The sequence below is a fragment of the Coregonus clupeaformis genome, chromosome 1, assembly GCF_020615455.1.
Source record: "Coregonus clupeaformis isolate EN_2021a chromosome 1, ASM2061545v1, whole genome shotgun sequence".
In the NCBI taxonomy this organism is placed as follows: Eukaryota; Metazoa; Chordata; class Actinopteri; order Salmoniformes; family Salmonidae; genus Coregonus; species Coregonus clupeaformis.
This window is the reverse complement of record NC_059192.1, coordinates 22,253,852-22,273,798: the sequence shown is the minus strand read 5'-3', so window position 1 is coordinate 22,273,798 and position 19,947 is coordinate 22,253,852. Positions and strand designations below refer to the sequence as shown.

Here is a 19,947-nt window from a genome sequence, read left to right as displayed (position 1 = left end):
CTTACTTTAACCAAGAAGGTTGGTGCATTTACTGGTGGAGTTTTTTGGACCAATCATTTCAAATCAACAATAAAACACTTGCCATTGGCTAATACAATATTTTAAGCATTGATATAATTTATTTTTTATACGGTCAAAGAGGCTTTAGAACAGAACATGAGCAGTAATCACAATAATGAACAAAAACATGTTTTCTCCAAGAGTTGCTCTCAAGAGGTGTTGTAGCAGTTCATGTTGTACTGTACATTGTATGACCTCCAGGTCACAGAGGCAGACCTCAAATCTGCAGACATGAACACCCAGTAGCCATAGTGCTGCCAACATCCTTCCCCTCCCCCACGGGGATGAATCTCCTAGACCTAAGAAGTCTCCTCTGCCTTGGGGGGGCTCTCCCCTGGGGTCCCGTTGGTACTGCCTGCGGGGGCCTGCTGTTTGAGGTACTGCTGGAGTAGCAATGAGAGGTGGGCGGGGTGGCGCTGCAGCATGGAGGCTGTCTGCGAGGTCAGCATGGTCAGGCCACTCACCAGCTCTCCCTGGACCACGGTCACTGACGGCAGCTTGGCATAGTTCAACACCCCTTGCCGACTCAGCAATATCTTCTCTATACAGGCCCCTTAAACAGTGGGAGGAAAAGTAAGAGATTACACAATTGCTTGTATGATAGTTGCTTCACTGAAGTCAAGGAATAACGTTTTGCTATACTGATTACATTGAAAAAGTCTTAGGCTTTACTTACCCAATAATACCATCTGGGGGCTGGTCCTCAAACTCAAAAGCACTTCTTTCACCTTTGGCTCTTTACTAACAAATAGAACTGTCTGGCCGATGAATAGAGGCCCCATGTTAACGTACGGGCTGTCTGCCAGGTAGGACCTCATCACCTGTGGTTAAACAAGATCAAAAACATCATATTAACATATTTCAAGATACAATAGGCGATACAATATGCATCATAGTTACAATATTACCTGGTTGGGGATAAACTTGATTTTGATGCCATGCTTGTGGAGCCTGTGCTTGAGAAGCAGCATATCCTCTGAATTGGTGGCGTTGTTTTGGATCACAGCGATCATCTTACAGTCCTGGAACATGGTCTGCAATTCCTTCTTCAAGAGCAACACCAGGCCACTTTCCTGTGAATAAAGCAGGATTCATAAGTTAGCTCACATCTCGATAGCTGGCCAGCTCACATCACTACTATTCCTAACCGTGTGTGTCTGTGTGGTTCTGAAAAGACAGCTCCAGTATGCACATGAAAATAAATAAATAAATAAATAGGTCATTTAGCAGACGCTCTTATCCAGAGCGACTTACAGGAGCAATTAGGGTTAAGTGACAGGAGCAATTAGGGTTAAGTGCCTTGCTCAAGGGCACATCGGCAGATTTGTCACCTAGTCGGCTCGGGGAATAGAACCAGCGACCTTTCAGTTACTGGCACAACGCTCTTAACCACTAAGCTACCTGCCCCTCCACAAGCAACCCGTCAATGAACATTGACGGGTTGCTTGTGCTTGTTTTTGAGTTATAAACACATGCACTGGACTTCACTGACCTCCTGAACTGGTTTGACTCGGGGGGTTAGAGCGCCAGGGGGAGCTGCAGGTTTGGGTGGAATGTATTCAGTGACAGCCATCAGCTTCTGTTTGAGGATATGCATGGGCTTCCTGTGACGTGTGACTGCCTTAGAGCCATGCCGGACACTCTGCGTCAAGGGCAGCCATCCTGTAGACACACGTTACATTAACAATGGGTTTATAAAGAAGGATTATTCCAAACTAATAGGATGTTAAACAGACTGAAATGAAGATATTTTTCTATGCAGGCAATAAAACCTGTTAACTGCATTGCATGGAATAAAAGTGTTAACTTGTGTGTGCATGTGCATACATACCAATACTACAGTATAATGTGTAAGTGACTCAATACAACCCGTCTTTTACAACCCATCTTTCTGTCAATGTGACTGTATCTTTGCACAATGACGGTCTTAGCTCAGATTTGACATCAAAGAAAGGATGCATTGCAGTAGGGCTATTCAACTGATTTGCATTTCTAGTGTACAGATCATTTTGCACATCAAGCTTTCCGTAATAACCTTCCACCCAAAAGCAAAAGCATGAAGTTTCAAGATTTGAGTCCAGGTGTATTTCAATGTTCTGCTTGCTACAATGTAGCATGCAATTTCTAGCCATGTAGTTGCTATAACGTAACTAGCTTGTTTTAATGTAGCAATGTACTACTTTCTACAATGTAGCTAACTAATGAAGCCTAGCGCGCTATGAAGTGACTGAGTTTGCCTCATTTTAGTCATATTCGAAGTTAGCTGTACACTGTGTGCTCCAACAACATGACTTGACTTGTAGTTATATTGATAAAGTGTTTATAAAAACGAGATACGTTACCCTGTTTTGATAAAAGCCTGCCACACAAGGTCGCCGCCATCTTTGTCAGGAAGCATTGGAATGGGGGGCGTGCACATCGGCGTTCATCATACGTCAGACACCGATTACAGTTCCCGCGATCAAAACAACTGGGAACTCGGAAAAATATACGAGGTCGGAGCTCTTTAAAGCGGCCGGGGGTTGCATGACCGTTCAAGTCGATTTTTCCCAGTTGGAGGTCGTTTTATTCCAAGTTCCCAGTTGTTTTGAACGCACTGAAGTCAGAGATTTCCGAGTTCCCAGTTGTTTTGAACGCGGCAAGTAGTGTCAGTAGTTTGGCACTTTCAATGCCGCGTTCAAAACAACTGAAAGAACCACAAGACAACAACGAACTCGTAAAATCATGACGTCGGTGATCTTCATTTCGGAAAGTCGGCCTCTAGACAGATGCCCGAGATACAGATTTTTTTCCAATTCGGAGCTCGTTTTTTCTCGAGTTCCCAGTTGTCATGAACGGACTGATGTCGGAGCTTTCCGAGTTCCCAGTTGCTTTGAACGAGGCAGTTGTTTAAATCATCGAAGTCATCTTACATTTTGCACTAAAATGAACATGTATGCCTTTGAAGTCGTAATTTTACTCTGTGAAATTATGGATAAATGCGACGACAGTGTAAAATATTCAGATTGATTTTGATTTGTATTTATCGATGAAGTTACAAAACTCAACCAGAGAGAAAGAGTCGAAGCAACAGGTTTTACTCCGCCCAAAATCTGTCCACGAAAATAAGACCACGAAGTGAGGAATTTTTTGTATGGAGGTCAATGAGCGTGTCGAATTTGGTCAACAAAATATTGAATTGCTAAATTGCTACATAGAGCTTATTTGATCGAATAAACGTTTCGTAATGGCTATGTTGTTACGAATGCACTGGTATAAGTGGAAGCACGTGTCATTTCGTCAACTTTGAAAAAACTACTTTATATCGGTTTGTAGTTAGCAACACATTTCTCCAAAACGTTTTTGAACAGACTGAGGTACGTTTGCTCCATAGAGACATATACTGTGCCATTATAGCATCTGTGACAGCTTGGGCAGTGCCATTGTGCTACAACCCATAGGAATCCCCAGTTGACTACTTTAAAATGGTGGACGTCTGGTGGAAGCCTTCAATGGCACTTGCTAAAACAGCCTTTTGGCCACTAGAGGCCTCTGTCATTCTCTATGGTTTGCTCCTGTTTGGTGGGTGTGGCTTGACGCAATGAGTGACGTTTTTAAAGGGAAGTGGCCATGCTGACAGCGTTCTCCAACCAACAACCCAACCCCTCCCCAATTTCAACTGGACGTTTAGTACAGCACCATTTTTTTTTATCATTTAGCAGACGCTCTTATCCAGAGCGACTTACAGTTTAGTGAGTGCATACATTATTTTTTATTTTATTTTTCTTACATTGAATAATATCAGTGAAATAGGAAAACACTTTTATCGCCAGGCCTCTTTGATAGCTTGCCGTAGAGCCTTATTTTCTCAGTCCTTTTGCACGAAAACTACCAGTGATTCTACAGCCATGGATCTCAGTGGCATGCGAAAAAAATACAAAGGAGACGAAGAGGTGAGAATAGACAAGTTTGATTGCTTACCTCCTTGTTATGACACAAACTACCTCACCTTTCTAATTTGGGTGAATGACTATAAAGATGTCAATGGGAAGTGCAGCTACTTACATATTACAGAGGCACAACAATGCCTAGCCAGTTTGCTCGCATTGTTTCAATTGTGTATTAATTACCACTGTTTTGGAGTGGAAATTACGTTGATGACCCCAACATTTTCATTGCATCAAGTATGATATGTCAATTCTATGTTCTTTAGTCATATGTCAAATCTGCTCACAAAGCTGACTTTGCTTACGTGCAGCGTCTTGTGATGTAATGAAGTCCTCTGTAGCTCAATTGGTAGAGCATGGCGCTTGTAACGCCAGAGTAGTGGGTTCGATCCCCAGGACCACCCATACATAAAAATGTATGCGCACATGACTGTAAGTCGCTTTGGATAAAAGCGTCTGCTAAATGGCATATTAATGAAGGGGCTTCTCTCCTCCAACAGCTCCTCCCTCCACTGGCAAAGGGAGCACAAGGGCCCCTATTATATATCAGGGGCCCAATCAGGCGGTTGTAACATTACAGAGCGTGTTGTAGAACAGATAGTGTAGTCCCGCCCACCCGACTAGAATCACTACTCTCAGCAGGTCTGACCTAGAGTATGTGGACAACTACAAATACCTAGGTGTCTGGTTAGACTGTAAACTCTCCTTCCAGACTCACATTAAGCATCTCCAATCAAAAGTTAGATCTAGAATCGGCTTCCTATTTCGCAACAAAGCCTCCTTCACTCATGCTGCCAAACATGCCCTCGTAAAACTGACTATCCTACCGATCCTTGACTTCGGTGATGTAATTTACAAAATAGCCTCCAACACTCTACTCAGCAAATTGGATGTAGTCTATCACAGTGCCATCCGTTTTGTCACCAAAGCCCCATATACTACCCACCATTGTGACCTGTACGCTCTTGTTGGCTGGCCCTCACTACATATTCGTCGCCAAACCCACTGGCTCCAGGTCATCTATAAATCACTGCTAGGCAAATCCCCATCTTACCTTAGCTCACTGGTCACCATAGCAACACCCACCCGTAGTCTGCAATCCAGCAGGTATATCTCACTGGTCATCCCCAAAGCCAACACCTCCTTTGGCCGCCATTCCTTCCAGTTCTCTGCTGCCAATGACTGGAACGAACTGCAAAAATCTCTGAAGCTGGAGACTCTTATCTCCCTCACTAACTTTAAGCGTTAGTTGTCAGAGCAGCTTACCGATCACTGCACCTGCACACAGCCATTCTGAAATTAGCCCACCCAACTACCTCATCCCCATATTGTTATTTATTTTGCTCATTTGCACCCCAGTATCTCTATTTGCACATCATCTTTTGCACATCTATCATTCCAGTGTTAATACGAAATTGTAATTATTTTGCACTATGGCCTATTTATTGCCTTACCTCCGTAACTTACTACATTCGCACACACTGTATATATATTTTCTGTTTGTATTTTTGACTTTATGTTTTGTTTACCCCATATGTAACTCTGTGTTGTTGTTTTTATCGCACTGCTTTGCTTTATCTTGGCCAGGTCGCAGTTGTAAATGAGAACTTGTTCTCAACTGGCTTAACTGGTTAAATAAAGGTTAAATAAAAAAATGTTGAATAGAGAATTGTGTCACCTCTAGTCATAACATATTTATAATCTGCAACGTTCTGAAGTTTCACCTCACTGCGTAGCCTACACCCCAGTAATTGGAGTGATCAGAACTTAATTGAAGATGTCATAATAAACATGGGTCAAAATTGATTTCCCTAAATGCTTATGACTTCAATGTAATGTGCATTTTGATGTAAAAGTCTCATTATGTAAACTTGTTTTAGTGCTTTGAAGAGAATCAGCTTGTTTCTCTGGACCCCATCAAGCAGTTTGGAGATTGGTTTGATCAAGCCACAAAGTGTCCTGAAATTGGAGAGCCCAATGCAATGTGCATTGCCACATCTACCAAGTGAGTACCCCCATAAGTAGTCCCTAAAACACAATGCTTGCTTCTTAAGCTAAATTGTAACACATTTTCTATAAATGTGTCTGTTTTTCCATAAAGAGATGGACGTCCATCTGCTCGTATGGTCTTGTTAAAAGGCTACAGTAATGAAGGCTTCCGTTTCTTTACCAACTACGAGAGCCGGAAAGGTGGAGAGTTGGTTAGTATCTGCTACTGTCACTAGGCAGGCATCTTCCTCCCTTTCCTCTCAAGTGCATGTGTAGCAGGTGGGGATGTGTGAAACTTACTCCTCAGCCTGAAGTGTCGCCACTTGCGCCAGTGAATAGCTAGCTTTTCACGTGGCGCCGACTGGTAAGACGCTTCAGGAGGTCATGTACAGTGCCTTCGGAAAGTATTCAGACCCCTTGACTTTTTCCACATTTTGTTACGATACAGCCTTATTCTAAAATTGATTAAATAAAAAAAGGTTCTCAATCTACACACAATACCCCATAATGACAAAGCGAAAACAGGTTTTTAGAATTTTTTGCAAATGTATTAAAGATTAAAAACAGATACATTATTTACATAAGTATTCAGATCCTTTTGTTATGAGACTCGAAATTGAGCTCAGGTGCATCCTGTTTCCATTGATCGTCCTTGAGATGTTTCTAAAACTTGATTGGAGTCCACCTGTGGTAAATTCAATTGATTGGACATGATTTGGAAAGGCACACACCTGTCTATATAAGGTCCCACAGTTGACAGTGCATGTCAGAGCAAAAACCAAACCATTAGGTTGAAGGAATTGTCCGTAGAGCTCCGAGACAGGATTGTGTCGAGGCACAGATCTGGGGAAGGGTACCAAAACATTTCTGCAGCATTGAAGGTCCCCAAGAACACATCCCATTGCCTCCATCATTCTTAAATGGAAAAAGTTTGGAACCACCAAGACTCTTCCTAGAGCTGGCTGCCCGGCCAAACTGAGCAATCTGGGGAGAAGGGCGTTGGTCAGGGAGGTGACAAAGAACCTGATTGTCACTCTGACAGAGCTCTAGAGTTCCTCTGTGGAGATGGGAGAACCTTCCAGAAGGACAACCATCTCTGCAGCACTCCACCAATCAGGCCTTTACTCCTCAGTAAAAGGCACATGACGGCCCGCTTGGAGTTTGCCAAAAGGCACCTAAAGACTCTCAGACCATGAGAAACAAGATTCTCTGGTCTGATGAAACCAAGATTGAACTCTTTGGCCTGAATGCCAAACGTCACATCTGGAGGAAACCTGGAACCATCCCTATGGTGAAGCATGGTGGTGGCAGAATCATGCTGTGGGGATGTTTTTAAGCGGCAGGGACTGGGAGACTAGTCAGGATCGAGGTAAAGATGAACGGAGCAAAGTGCAGAGAGATCCTTGATGAAAACCTGCTCCAGAGCTCTCAGGACCTCAGACTGGGGCGAAGGTTCACCTTCCAACAGGACAACGACCCTAAGTACACAGCCAAGACAACGAGGGAGTGGCTTCGGGACAAGTCTCTGAATGTCTTTGAGTGGCCCAGCCAGAGCCCAGGCTTAAACCTGATCGAACATCTCTGGAGAGACCTGAAAATAGCTGTGCAGCAACACACCCCATCCAACCTGACAGAGTTTGAGAGGATCTGCAGAGAAGAATGGGAGAAACTCCCCAAATACAGGTGTGCCAAGTTTGTAGCGTCATAACCAAGAAGACTCGACACTGTAATCGCTGCCAAAGGTGCTTCAACAAAGTACTGAATAAAGGGTCTGAATACTTATGTACATTTAATTTTTCCTTTTATTTTTAATAAATTAGCAAAAACTTTGAAAAACCTGTTTTTGTTTGTCATTATGGGGTATTGTGTGTAGGTTGATGAGGGGGGGAAAAAAAGAATTTAATCAATTTTTGAACAAGGCTGTAACCTAACAAAATGTGAAAAAAGTCAAGGGATCTGAATAATAGTTGAAAAATATATGGCAAATATTAATCCAATATGGATGGTGTTAAGAGATACAGTTGAAGTCGGAAGTTTACATACACTTAGGTTGGAGTCATTAAAACTCGTTTTCCAACCACTCCACAAATTTCTTGTTAAAAAACTATAGTTTTGGCAAGTCAGTTAGGACATCTATTTTGTGCATGACACAAGTAATTTTTCCAACAATTGTTTACAGACAGATTATTTCACTTATAATTCACTGTATCACAATTCCGGTGGGTCAGAAGTTTACATACACTAAGTTGACTGTGCCTTTAAACAGCTTGGAAAATTCCAGAAAATGATGTCATGGATTTAGAAGCTTCTGATAGGCTAATTGACATCATATGAGTCAATTGGAGGTGTACCTGTGGATGTATTTCAAGGCCTACCTTGCCTCTTTGCTTGACATCATGGGAAAATCTAAAGAAATCAGCCAAGACCTGAGGAAAAAAAATGGTAGACCTCCACAAGTCTGGTTCATCCTTGGGAGTAATTTCCAAACGCCTGAAGGTACCACGTTCATCTGTACAAACAACAGTACGCAAGTATAAACACCATGGGACCACGCAGCTGTCATACCGCTCAGGAAGGAGACGCGTTCTGTCTCCTAGAGATTAACGTACTTTGGTGCGAAAAGTGCAAATCAATCCCAGAAGAACAGCAAAGGACCTAGTGAAGATGCTAGAGGAAATGGGTACAAAAGTATCTATATCCACTGTAAAACGAGTCCTATATCGACATAACCTGAAAGGCCGCTCAGCAAGGAAGAAGCCACTGCTCCAAAACCGCCATAAAAAAGCCAGACTACAGTTTGCAACTGCACATGGGGACAAAGATCGTACTTTTTGGAGAAATGTCCTCTGGTCTGATGAAACAAAAATAGAACTGTTTGGCCATAATGACCATTGTTATGTTTGGAGGAAAAAGGGGAAGGCTTGCAAGCCGAAGAACACCATCCCAACCGTGAAGCACGGGGGTGGCAGCATCATGCTGTGGGGGTGCTTTGCTGCAGGAGGGACTGGTGCACTTCACAAAATAGATGGCATCATCAGGAAGGAAAATTGTGTGGATATATTGAAGCAACATCTCAGACATCAGTCAGGAAGTTAAAGCTTGGGTCTTCCAAATGGACAATGACCCCAAGCATACATCCAAAGTTGTGGCAAAATGGCTTAAGGACAACAAAGTCAAGGTATTGGAGTGGCCATCACAAAGCCCTGACCTCAATCCTATAGAAAATGTTTGGGCAGAACTGAAAAAGCGTGTGCGAGCAAGGAGGCCTACAAACCTGACTCAGTTACACCAGCTCTGTCAGGAGGAATGGGCCAAAATTCACCCAGCTTATTGTGGGAAACTTGTGGAAGGCTACCTGAAACGTTTGACCCAAGTTAAACAATTTAAAGGCAATGCTACCAAATACTAATTGAGTGTATGTAAGCTTCTGACCTACTGGGAATGTGATTTAAATAAATAAAAGCTGAAATAAATCATTCTCTCTTTGAGATTCTTAAAATAAAGTGTTTATCCTATCTGACCTAAAACAGGGAATTTTTACTAGGATTAAATGTCAGGAATTGTGAAAAACTGAGTTTAAATGTATTTGGCTAAGGTCTCCTGTAAGTCGCTCTGGATAAGAGCGTCTGCTAAATGACTAAAATGTAATGTAAATGTGTATGTAAACTTCCGACTTCAACTGTAGATGGGTGGTGTTGAATGGAGTTGAAGGATGGGACTAATAACAACTAATAACAACACAATAACTAATAATGTAAGCATACTGTGTCCATAATAAGTATATAGGTTATAGGTTGAGAGCTTTTATGAAAGAGCACAGTTAGAAAGATATGGCATATAGAAGCAAACCGGATGGACGTCATGAAAATGATCAGAGAGGTTGAGGGTAGAGGAAGTTCAGGAGTAAAAACAAACAAAATAGAATTATTGTAAAATTGACTGTGTCCATAAAATGTATATAGTATGTATAAGCTGGAAGTAGAGGCCTAAGCATTGTTGTTTACTCCAATTAGGGAAGGGTTGGTGGGGTTGGAAAGTAACAAAGGGAAATATATTTTTTTAAAGGAAATGTATGTGTACAGTCGTGGTTAAAAGTTTTGAGAATGGCACAAATATTAATTTTCACAAAGTCTGCTGCCTCAGTTTTGATGATGGTAATTTGCATATACTCCAGAATGTCATGAAGAGTGATCAGATGAATTGCAATTAATTGCAAAGTCCCTCTTTGCCATGAAAATGAACTTAATCCCCCAAAAACATTTCCACTGCATTTCAGCCCTGCCACAAAAGGACCAGCTGCCATCATGTCAGTGATTCTCTCGTTAACACAGGTGAGAGTTTTGACGAGGACAAGGCTGGAGATCACTCTGTCATGCTGATTGAGTTAGAATAACAGACTGGAAGCTTTAGAAGGAGGGTGGTGCTTGAAATCATTGTTCTTCCTCTGTTAACCATGGTTACCTGCAAGGAAACACGTGCCGTCATCATTGCTTTGCACAAAAAGGGCTTCACAGGCAAGGATATTGCTGCTAGTAAGATTGCACCTAAATCAACCATTTATCGGATCATCAGGAACTTCAAGGAGAGAGGTTCAATGTTGTGAAGAAGGCTTCAGGGCGCCCAAGAAAGTCCAGCAAGCGCCAGGACCGTCTCCTAAAGTTGATTCAGCTGCGGGATCGGGGCACCACCAGTGCAGAGCTTGCTCAGGAATGGCAGCAGGCAGGTGTGAGTGCATCTGCACGCACAGTGAGGCAAATACTTTTGGAGGATGGCCTGGTGTCAAGAAGGGCAGCAAAGAAGCCACTTCTCTCCAGGAAAAACATCAGGGACAGACTTATATTCTGCAAAAGGTACAGGGATTGGACTGCTGAGGACTGGGGTAAAGTCATTTTCTCTGATGAATCACCTTTCCGATTGTTTGGGGCATCCGAAAAATACCTTGTCCGGAGAAGACAAGGTGAGCGATACCATCAGTCCCGTGTCACCACCCTCCTCTAACTTTAAGCATCAGTTGTCAGAGCACCTTACCGATCACTGCACCTGTACACAGCCCATCTGAAATTAGCCCACCCAACTACCTCATCCCCATATTGTTATTTATTTTGCTCATTTGCACCCCAGTATCTCTATTTGCACATCATCTCTTGAACATCTATCATTCCAGTGTTAATACTAATTGTAATTATTTTGCACTATGGCCTATTTATTGCCATACCTCCATAACTTGCTACATTTGCACATACTGTATATATATTTTCTGTTGTATTTTTGACTTTGTTTTGTTTTACCCCATATGTAACTCTGTTGTTTTTATCGCACTGCTTTGCTTTATCTTGGCCAGGTCGCAGTTGTAAATGAGAACTTGTTCTCAACTGGCTTACCTGGTTAAATAAAGGTGAAATAAAATTTAAAAAAATAAAATGCCAACAGTAAAGCATCTTGAGACCATTCATGTGTGTGGTTGCTTCTCAGCCAAGGGAGTGGGCTCACTCACAATTTTGCCTAAGAACACAGCCATGAATAAAGAATGGTACCAACACATCCTCCGAGAGCAACTTCTCCCAACCATCCAAGAACAATTTGCCTTTTCCAGCATGATGGAGCACCTTGCCATAAGGCAAAAGTGATAACTAAGTGGGTCGGGGAACAAAACATCGACATTTTGGGTCCATGGCCAGGAAACTCCCCAGACCTTAATCCCATTGAGAACTTGGGGTCGATCCTCAAGAGGCGGGTGGACAAACAAAACCCACAAATTCTGACAAACTCCAAGCATTGATTATGCAAGAATGGTCTGCCATCAGTCAGGATGTGGCCCAAAAGTTAATTGACAGCATGCCAGGGCGGATTGCAGAGGTCTTGAAAAAGAAGGGTCAACACTGCAAATATTGACTCTTTGCATAAACTTAATGGAATTGTCAATAAAAGCCTTTGACACTTATGGAATGCTTGTAATTATATTTCAGTATACCATAGTAACATCTGACAAAAATATCTCATAACACTGACGCAGCAAACTTTGTGAAGACCAATACTTGTGTCATTCTCAACTTTTGACCACGACTGTGTTTGTGTGTGTGTATGTGTGTATGTATGTGTGTGTGTATATATATATATATATATATATATTATTAAAGCTGATTTCCCCCCTAAATAATTTTTTTAGGGGGGTCTGAATACTTACCGAAGGCACTGTATGCTAGCAAGGCAGAGGTCCTGGGTTCGGGCCTTAGTGTGAGCTGATTCAGGAGGAAGTGGTACTTGCTAAGCAAGCAGCGTGACATCCTTTGCACCTGCACTACTAGATTATTTAGTTTTCCAATTTTACATCCGATATTTTCAAATCCCTTCCTGTAGGAGAGCAACCCTTACGCATGTCTGTGCTTTTACTGGGAGCCCATCAACCGGCAGGTATGTGCTTCATTTTACTTCTAAAAGTGTAGCGTACTTGTCAAGCCATTGTTTCAATATCTTCAAGTATCTTTGATTTGGTATGATGAGTATATTGTGATGTGGTTTTTGAACGAATTAAAGGGCAATTCCACCACTTGTCAACCTCATTTCATTATCTCCAGCACAATACCAGTGTCTACATATGTGAAGGGCACATTTCTATGGTTTGTAGAAAAATATATAAAGTTAAAGAGTTTTACCCGATGACATCATCAAAAGTAAAAACATTTTTTAAATGGTGATTTTCAAACACTGAGATTCGCAGTGAGCATTTTTTATTTTTTTACCTTTCTTGTCTTTTTAACCACAGATCATAGAAACGCGCCGTTTTCACATGTACACACTCGGATTGGGGCTGGAGATAAGAATATTAGGTTGAAAAGTTTTGGGATTTCCCTTTAACTAATGGAGGATGACACTGAATTTGCTGTACAATTAGTTGGCACCCACCTAAGAGTGTGTGTGTGTGTGTGTGTGTGTGCAGATCCGTATCGAGGGCAACGTGGAGAGAATCCCCTTCCAGAGCTCCTGTGACTACTTCCACTCCCGGCCCAAGAGTAGCCAGATCGGAGCCGTTGTGAGCAGGCAAAGCACTGCAGTCCCTGACAGAAATGTGAGGACCACCCATGCTACACCACTGTATTATAGAGATCCACCATTGGACTTATTACCAAAATAGTGAAATTAATGAAATATGTTACATCTGACGGTTTTATATCACTCTGCAGTACCTGAGACAGAAAAATGCAGAGCTGGAAGAAAAGTACAAGGATACAGATGTCCCCATGCCCGACTACTGGTTAGTATGTTAAATCACCAAGAATTACTGTTTTAATTGAACAAAATGCTTCATGACTTTGCCAAACCTGTGCAGTAAGTTGTCTATCATGTAATCTCGGTTAACCCAGAACTAAAATCCGAGAAATTTGGTCAGATGCTATCCACGAGAGATTATCTATCATGTAAACCTGTTCTTGTTTTTGCCCGTTGTCTCTCTATCTTCCAACAGGGGAGGCTATATCGTCAAGCCTTACTTGATAGAGTTCTGGCAGGGTCAGACCAACAGGCTACATGACCGCATCGTCTTCACACGGCCGAAAAATGGAGAGAGTGTTCTAGAAGAGTATGAACATAATGCTGAGGCGGGCTGGGTCTACCAGAGGCTATCCCCTTGAGGTCAGTTACATTAGGGGAAATGGAGGCAAGGCTGGAGATTGGGCCCACCGTACAACTCACTCATGATGTCATCATCAATCAAACGACCACCATCATCTCAATGCAGTAGGAGCCTCTCATGTTGAATGGAAGACCTATTGATGTTGAATAACTACGTGTTATAGGATGTGTGTCTTAACAAGCTATAATTTGCTGTTCTTTTCAGGTGTTCTTGTTTAATACCAAATCAAGGAGAACGTTTCTGGTTGGTTAGGAAGCCTGATTGCCTGTTGTCTCCAGGGCAACAATGGGAAATTATTAACGTGAAGCGACTATACTGTCTAGCACAGACCTGTGACGTAAGGTTTTCCAAATCTCAATATGCTGTATGACACACTTTACATTCCCTGACGCTTGAAGTGCAAAGTCTGTCTAGTACAGTAGTCAATGTTAGATAATGATTGACAGTAAATCGGTAATCCAATGATCATGCGTTTCCGCAGACCTCAACAACCTCTAGAAAATCTGTACTTGTAAAAAGCACAATCTCCAGTACTGTCTGTCTGTTAATTAACATTTGTACATGAGTTCCACTGTATTGGAGCAGGGTTACATGTTCTGTCTAGCTGCTAATATGTCTTCTAATGGCTCAAATCCACAGCAGTTTCTCTGTCATAATGTAATACTCATTGCCTATTAGGCGGAAGTCCCTGTGTTGAATTTGTTATGGATTGATTGTCATGTCTGTGGCTCAAACTACCTTTTAATATAGTTCAATTAAGATTAGAAGAGTTTATGCGAGTTCATTTGTGCCAAGGTAATGATGTGTATAAAGTCAGTCATGTCTGAGAATGAGCTTGGATGTTAACTTGTTTTTCATGGTGTGTGAAGACCTCTGCATTCATGGCACTTCTGAATTGTGATAATCTAAATGGATCTGAAAAATCATGTTGAATTTGTAACTGAATACTCAGTGCTTTTTCTGGCCAAAAGATGTCAGTGTTGTATCAAAAGCTACATTTGACCTTCCTGTAAGTATATTGCCATATTTGATATGTTTTTCAATCAACTTTATTATATGCAGACCTTTTTAGCATGTTAGATGAAACAGAACTGTATATAAATAATCACGATCACATTATACTCTATGACTTGTTCCTATGGATAGACATGCCCTTTTCTGTGATCACTTCAGTACCATCTATCCCTCACATATCTTGTCTGACTCCATTTACCCCAGCCTTGCCACCAACCGCACTCAGATGAAGTGACAAACTAGACGATAAATCCCTGATTGAGGGCTCAGTTTACACATTCTTACATCACCACGTCTTATGTCGTAACTAGACTTCTTCAAATCATTACAGGTCATTAAATATGCAAAATATGTACAGTGGGGAAAAAAAGTATTTAGTCAGCCACCAATTGTGCAAGTTCTCCCACTTAAAAAGATGAGAGAGGCCAGTAATTTTCATCATAGGTACACGTCAACTATGACAGACAAAATGAGATTTTTTTTTCCAGAAAGTCACATTGTAGGATTTTTTATGAATTTATTAGCAAATTATGGTGGAAAATAAGTATTTGGTCAATAACAAAAGTTTCTCAATACTTTGTTATATACCCTTTGTTGGAAATGACACAGGTCAAACGTTTTCTGTAAGTCTTCACAAGGTTTTCACACACTGTTGCTGGTATTTTGGCCCATTCCCCCATGCAGATCTCCTCTAGAGCAGTGATGTTTTGGGGCTGTCGCTGGGCAACACGGACTTTCAACTCCCTCCAAAGATTTTCTATGGGGTTGAGATCTGGAGACTGGCTAGGCCACTCCAGGACCTTGAAATGTTTCTTACGAAGCCACTCCTTCGTTGCCCGGGCGGTGTGTTTGGGATCATTGTCATGCTGAAAGACCAAGCCACGTTTCATGTTCAATGCCCTTGCTGATGGAAGGAGGTTTTCACTCAAAATCTCATGATACATGGCCCCATTCATTCTTTCCTTTACACGGATCAGTCGTCCTGGTCCCTTTGCAGAAAAACAGCCCCAAAGCATGATGTTTCCACCCCCATGCTTCACAGTAGGTATGGTGTTCTTTGGATGCAACTCAGCATTCTTTGTACTCCAAACACGACGAGTTGAGTTTTTCCCAAAAAGTTATATTTTGGTTTCATCCGACCATATGACATTCTCCCAATCCTCTTCTGGATCATCCAAATGCACTCTAGCAAACTTCAGATGGGCCTGGACATGTACTGGCTTAAGCAGGGGGACACGTCTCGCACTGCAGGATTTGAGTCCCTGGCGGCGTAGTGTGTTACTGATGGTAGGCTTTGTTACTTTGGTCCCAGCTCTCTGCAGGTCATTCACTAGGTCCCCCCGTGTGGTTCTGGGATTTTTGCTCACCGTTCTTGTGATCATTTTGACCCCACGGGGTGAGATCTTGCGTGGAGCCCCAGATCAAGGGAGATTATCAGTGGTCTTGTATGTCTTCTATTTCCTAATAATTGCTCCCACAGTTGATTTCTTCAAACCAAGCTGCTTACCTATTGCAGATTCAGTCTTCCCAGCCTGGTGCAGGTCTACAATTTTGTTTCTGGTGTCCTTTGACAGCTCTTTGGTCTTGGCCATAGTGGAGTTTGGAGTGTGACTGTTTGAGGTTGTGGACAGGTGTCTTTTATACTGATAACAAGTTCAAACAGGTGCCATTAATACAGGTAACTAGTGGAGGACAGAGGAGCCTCTTAAAGAAGAAGTTACAGGTCTGTGAGAGCCAGAAATCTTTCTTGTTTGTAGGTGACCAAATACTTATTTTCCACCATCATTTGCAAATAAATTCATAAAAAATCCTGCAATGTGATTTTCTGGATTTTTTTTCCTCAATTTGTCTGTCATAGTTGACGTGTACCTATGATGAAAATTACAGGCCTCTCTCATATTTTTAAGTGGGAGAACTTGCACAATTGGTGGCTGACTAAATACTTTTTTCCCCCACTGTATATGTTTAACTAACATTTATAACAGACAAACCTTTGTAGCTAAACATATTTTTCATAATTTTCTTCTCATATACTACAGTGAAATATTCACTCCAGGTTACTGGTCATGAGCCCTTGTTCAGACACAGTCAACATATTTGTTGCCATATTCTTGGAAATCTTCAGCATTGTCCATTTTTCCAAAGTGCAGTGCGCTCAGGAATGAACTGGTGAAGGTACTTAGCTATCCACACAAAGATACCACACATTCTAATATGTTTGTGCATCAATGAACCTTGAACAGTGTTGTTTATTTGGGTGTGTGCGATAATTCAGCTGGGTACAGTATTATCTGTGTACTTGGGTGTGGAGCCCACCTTGGGAGTGTATATATGTTTTGTGCAAGTAAGAGTATGGCTGCGTTGTTGTCGTGAATGGTGTGGCTGTCTGTTGTGCATGCCTAAAAAAAGAGCCTAAACAGCAGGTACTTGGTTTTCTGCTATTTCTCTGCCCTGTGGTTCTCATCACTGATACTGTGTTCAGAGAACAGCATAGGGTTCTCAGCCAGTGTGGCACGGATCTTCTTCTTCTCCTTGAAGCGACCAGAGTGGGACACCTTAACATGGCGCCCTTTAGTGGCGGACTTATCCACGATCTTCTCCAGTCTGGCACTGAACTGGTTATCCATTGGGTCTGTGAGGAGCTGAGGGCTGTTGCAATGCTCCTTATTCCCAGTGTTATTGCCATACTCTGGGGGGATCTCGTACAGAACCTTGGCCTCAGACTTCTTACGTGAGAAGGTCAGCTTCCACCAGCTAGGGTCAGCCATGGCACAGACAGAAACTGGAGGGGGGATTGACCTAGGGAGGAAAGGGGCACCCGTTTATGTCAATCAGTACTGATGGTCTTTGTGAGAGTTACACAGCAAGAGGTTTCAAGTTGGGGGATTCTTGTGACAATGCTGACATGTTTTTTTGTAGTTGATTGCCTGACTAAGCTGACTCTTTCCTTACATTTCAGGGCAAAAAAGTGAAAATCATCCAGACCTTTAATATAATAGCATTCATTAGCTGACGATGATCAACTTTTATCTTGAGAGTTAAAGTCACACTCCAGCTATTTGTGAACTTTTCCTGTTGAAAAACATAAGTATAAATACCGTAATGTACACAAAATCACACACTTACCAGGAAGAAAAATTGTTTTGAGCAAAATAGTGTCTTTAAGACAACTGAAAACTTCAAGGAGTAGGCTATTCAAAGAGTTGGTCTGATGTGATGTCATCTGCCTCCCCCCTTGCAATAGAGAACAAAAGAGGAAAGGCCCACCCCGCCACTTGTGCCTTGTCATGACATACCTGGAACACCTACTGAGAAGTTCCTTTTGTTAAGTGAATCAGGTGATAAATGAGGTGAAAAGGAGCCTGGAGGATGTCTTTAAGTGTGTCTTAGTAGACCTGCCAACCCCCCCCCCCCCCCCAAAAAAAAAACAAATTACTGTTAGAGGCTGCCATCCATGCTAAATCAATCTATGATGGGGTGATACACAAAGTTAGGCCGGTTGCCATGTTACATTTTTAAAGGCCATTTTAAATAAATTATTAGTCATTTAGCAGACGCTCTTATCCAGAGCGACTTACAGGAGCAATTAGGGTTACGTGCCTTGCTCAAGGGCACATCGACAGATTTTTCACCTAGTCGGCTCGGGGATTAGAACCAGCGACCTTTCGGTTACTGGCACAACGCTCTTAACCATTAAGCTACCTGCCGCCATTTTCAAGGGGTCAAAGGTAAAATGTGGTGAAAATTGCCATAATGGAAATTCTAATATATTTAGGTCAAATATCCTAAAAATCTCAACAAAACTGAGTGGATTATCTTAGCATATAAATACAAATGGACTATGTAATCATACATACTACTTAGACTATGGAATAAACATATTTCCAGTTACTTTTGGCATAATGATTATGCTTTAAGCCATGCATATACGCAGAAAAAGCATATGTTCCATAATTTTGGTCAAACTTGGCCTTTTTCAGACAAAAAGATACTTAGCACTTTACGTTATGAGGATCCGACATTCTGGGGCAGAGACATTGGAACTACAGGGTCAAGTGTAAATGCAGTCAAAGTTGACATTTTTGAGGTAATGATAGATTTTGGCCATATTCACTGAATATAAAGAAAAAAATTGCACTATTGCCTGGGACAAGTGAACTGAGCAGTCGTGCTAGTTGAGCCTGCTCTGAGGTTTCCCCATGGGGCAAAAAAAAAGAAGTGAAAACAACCAAGAATTCCATTAGCCTAAAACTTATCTTATTATCTAATTCCTCCCCATTGTTTAAGTTGTTTACGAGAAAGACAAGAAAATCTATGGCATTTATGGCAGTCGGGCAAGTTGAGCCTGCTCTCAGAATTGTTTTACCAAAATACAAACAATTCCAGTCCTGATCTTTCTCATTTCTCCCATATGTGAAGGCAAATGCTTTCAAGCACGTTTTCCAGGTTGGCTGGTCTACTTTATCTGTGTCTAAAGTCTGTGTACTTATCTTATGAGTGTGTATTTGCCAGAGTATTCATGCTGTAAATTGTTAACTCCCTTGTTAGCAGTCTCTATCACATCTCAGTGATAAGAAAGGCTGATCGAGGAGATTACTCATCTGACATCTGAGACCTGCTCTCAGCTGATAAATTAACCAACACATTGAGAGGATCTCGTGTCTCTTCCCTGTGATCTGATATGAACTCAGAAAAAAACGTTCAGATGATGAGAAAGCAACTTGTTTCCTGAATCCACTCTAGATACTATGCAAGTGCAAAGGATCAGCAGGACTGGACTATTGTCAACACCACCACAATACAAACTGCAACCTTTTACATTTTCTATTTGCGTGACACAAACCAAATGCAAACCAATGGACGCATAAATGCAAACAAGTAGCAATTACAAGAGCACACATATTAAGCCCAGGTATTGTGATGCTTTGTTCTCCACTGTCAGTATGAGGTGTGGCCCAGCTCAGTCACCTGGCAACCTTTCAGCCAACATCCGTTCCAGTTGAAATGCTAATAGTAATAGACTCACCCTTTTCGGATGATCATTTTAGCATGGTGTTGTAAGAATACAGGCATACCAGAGATTTTTTTTATAATGTGAGCTGTTTTGGGTATACCACAGTGTGATAAGTGATGGGGTTAACAGATGTATCATGTTGTCTAACATTAATAGCATTGGAGTAGGTAATATTTAAGTTTCCTTGAGTTGTTTGGTGCAACATACAATGGAGATGGCAAGAATGAGACAATGCCATGTTGCCAGGCAACCAAGCAAGTGAATGCCACAGAAACATACTTGTTACAGTCTATCATAGTCAAAAAAATAAAGCA

The 19,947-nt window shown here is 41.8% G+C and overlaps 3 protein-coding genes across 4 annotated transcripts in view; 1 reads left to right on the top strand and 2 right to left on the bottom strand.

Annotated features, from left to right (window-relative positions):
- Nucleotides 1-94: 94 nt before the first annotated feature.
- On the bottom strand, nt 95-2,509 carry mrpl10 (mitochondrial ribosomal protein L10). The gene is made up of 5 exons (XM_041857496.2): nt 2,403-2,509; nt 1,553-1,722; nt 969-1,133; nt 737-881; nt 95-613 (listed from the first exon to the last, which is right to left on the bottom strand). Exons 1-5 carry the CDS (start codon nt 2,440-2,442, stop codon nt 360-362), a joined length of 774 nt encoding a protein of 257 aa, XP_041713430.1. The 5' UTR covers nt 2,443-2,509; the 3' UTR covers nt 95-359.
- Nucleotides 2,510-3,763: 1,254 nt separating this feature from the next.
- pnpo (pyridoxamine 5'-phosphate oxidase) lies at nt 3,764-14,726 on the top strand. 2 transcript variants are annotated; one of them, XM_041857607.2, is made up of 8 exons: nt 3,847-3,992; nt 5,867-5,991; nt 6,088-6,187; nt 12,333-12,386; nt 12,913-13,041; nt 13,157-13,227; nt 13,438-13,604; nt 13,810-14,726. In XM_041857607.2, exons 1-7 carry the CDS (start codon nt 3,948-3,950, stop codon nt 13,601-13,603), a joined length of 690 nt encoding a protein of 229 aa, XP_041713541.1. In that variant the 5' UTR covers nt 3,847-3,947; the 3' UTR covers nt 13,604; nt 13,810-14,726. The 2 variants fall into 2 exon arrangements, with proteins under 2 accessions (XP_041713630.1, XP_041713541.1); XM_041857696.2 differs by having other exon boundaries at nt 3,764-3,992; nt 13,438-14,726.
- Nucleotides 14,727-16,581: 1,855 nt separating this feature from the next.
- The window catches only part of prr15lb (proline rich 15 like b), a 5,351-nt gene continuing 1,985 nt past the window's right edge, over nt 16,582-19,947 (bottom strand). The window contains exon 2 of the mRNA XM_041857773.2: nt 16,582-17,418. Within this exon, the coding sequence (XP_041713707.1) occupies nt 17,058-17,387 (330 nt within the window). The 5' untranslated portion in view covers nt 17,388-17,418 and the 3' untranslated portion in view covers nt 16,582-17,057. The remainder of the gene's footprint in view (nt 17,419-19,947) is intronic.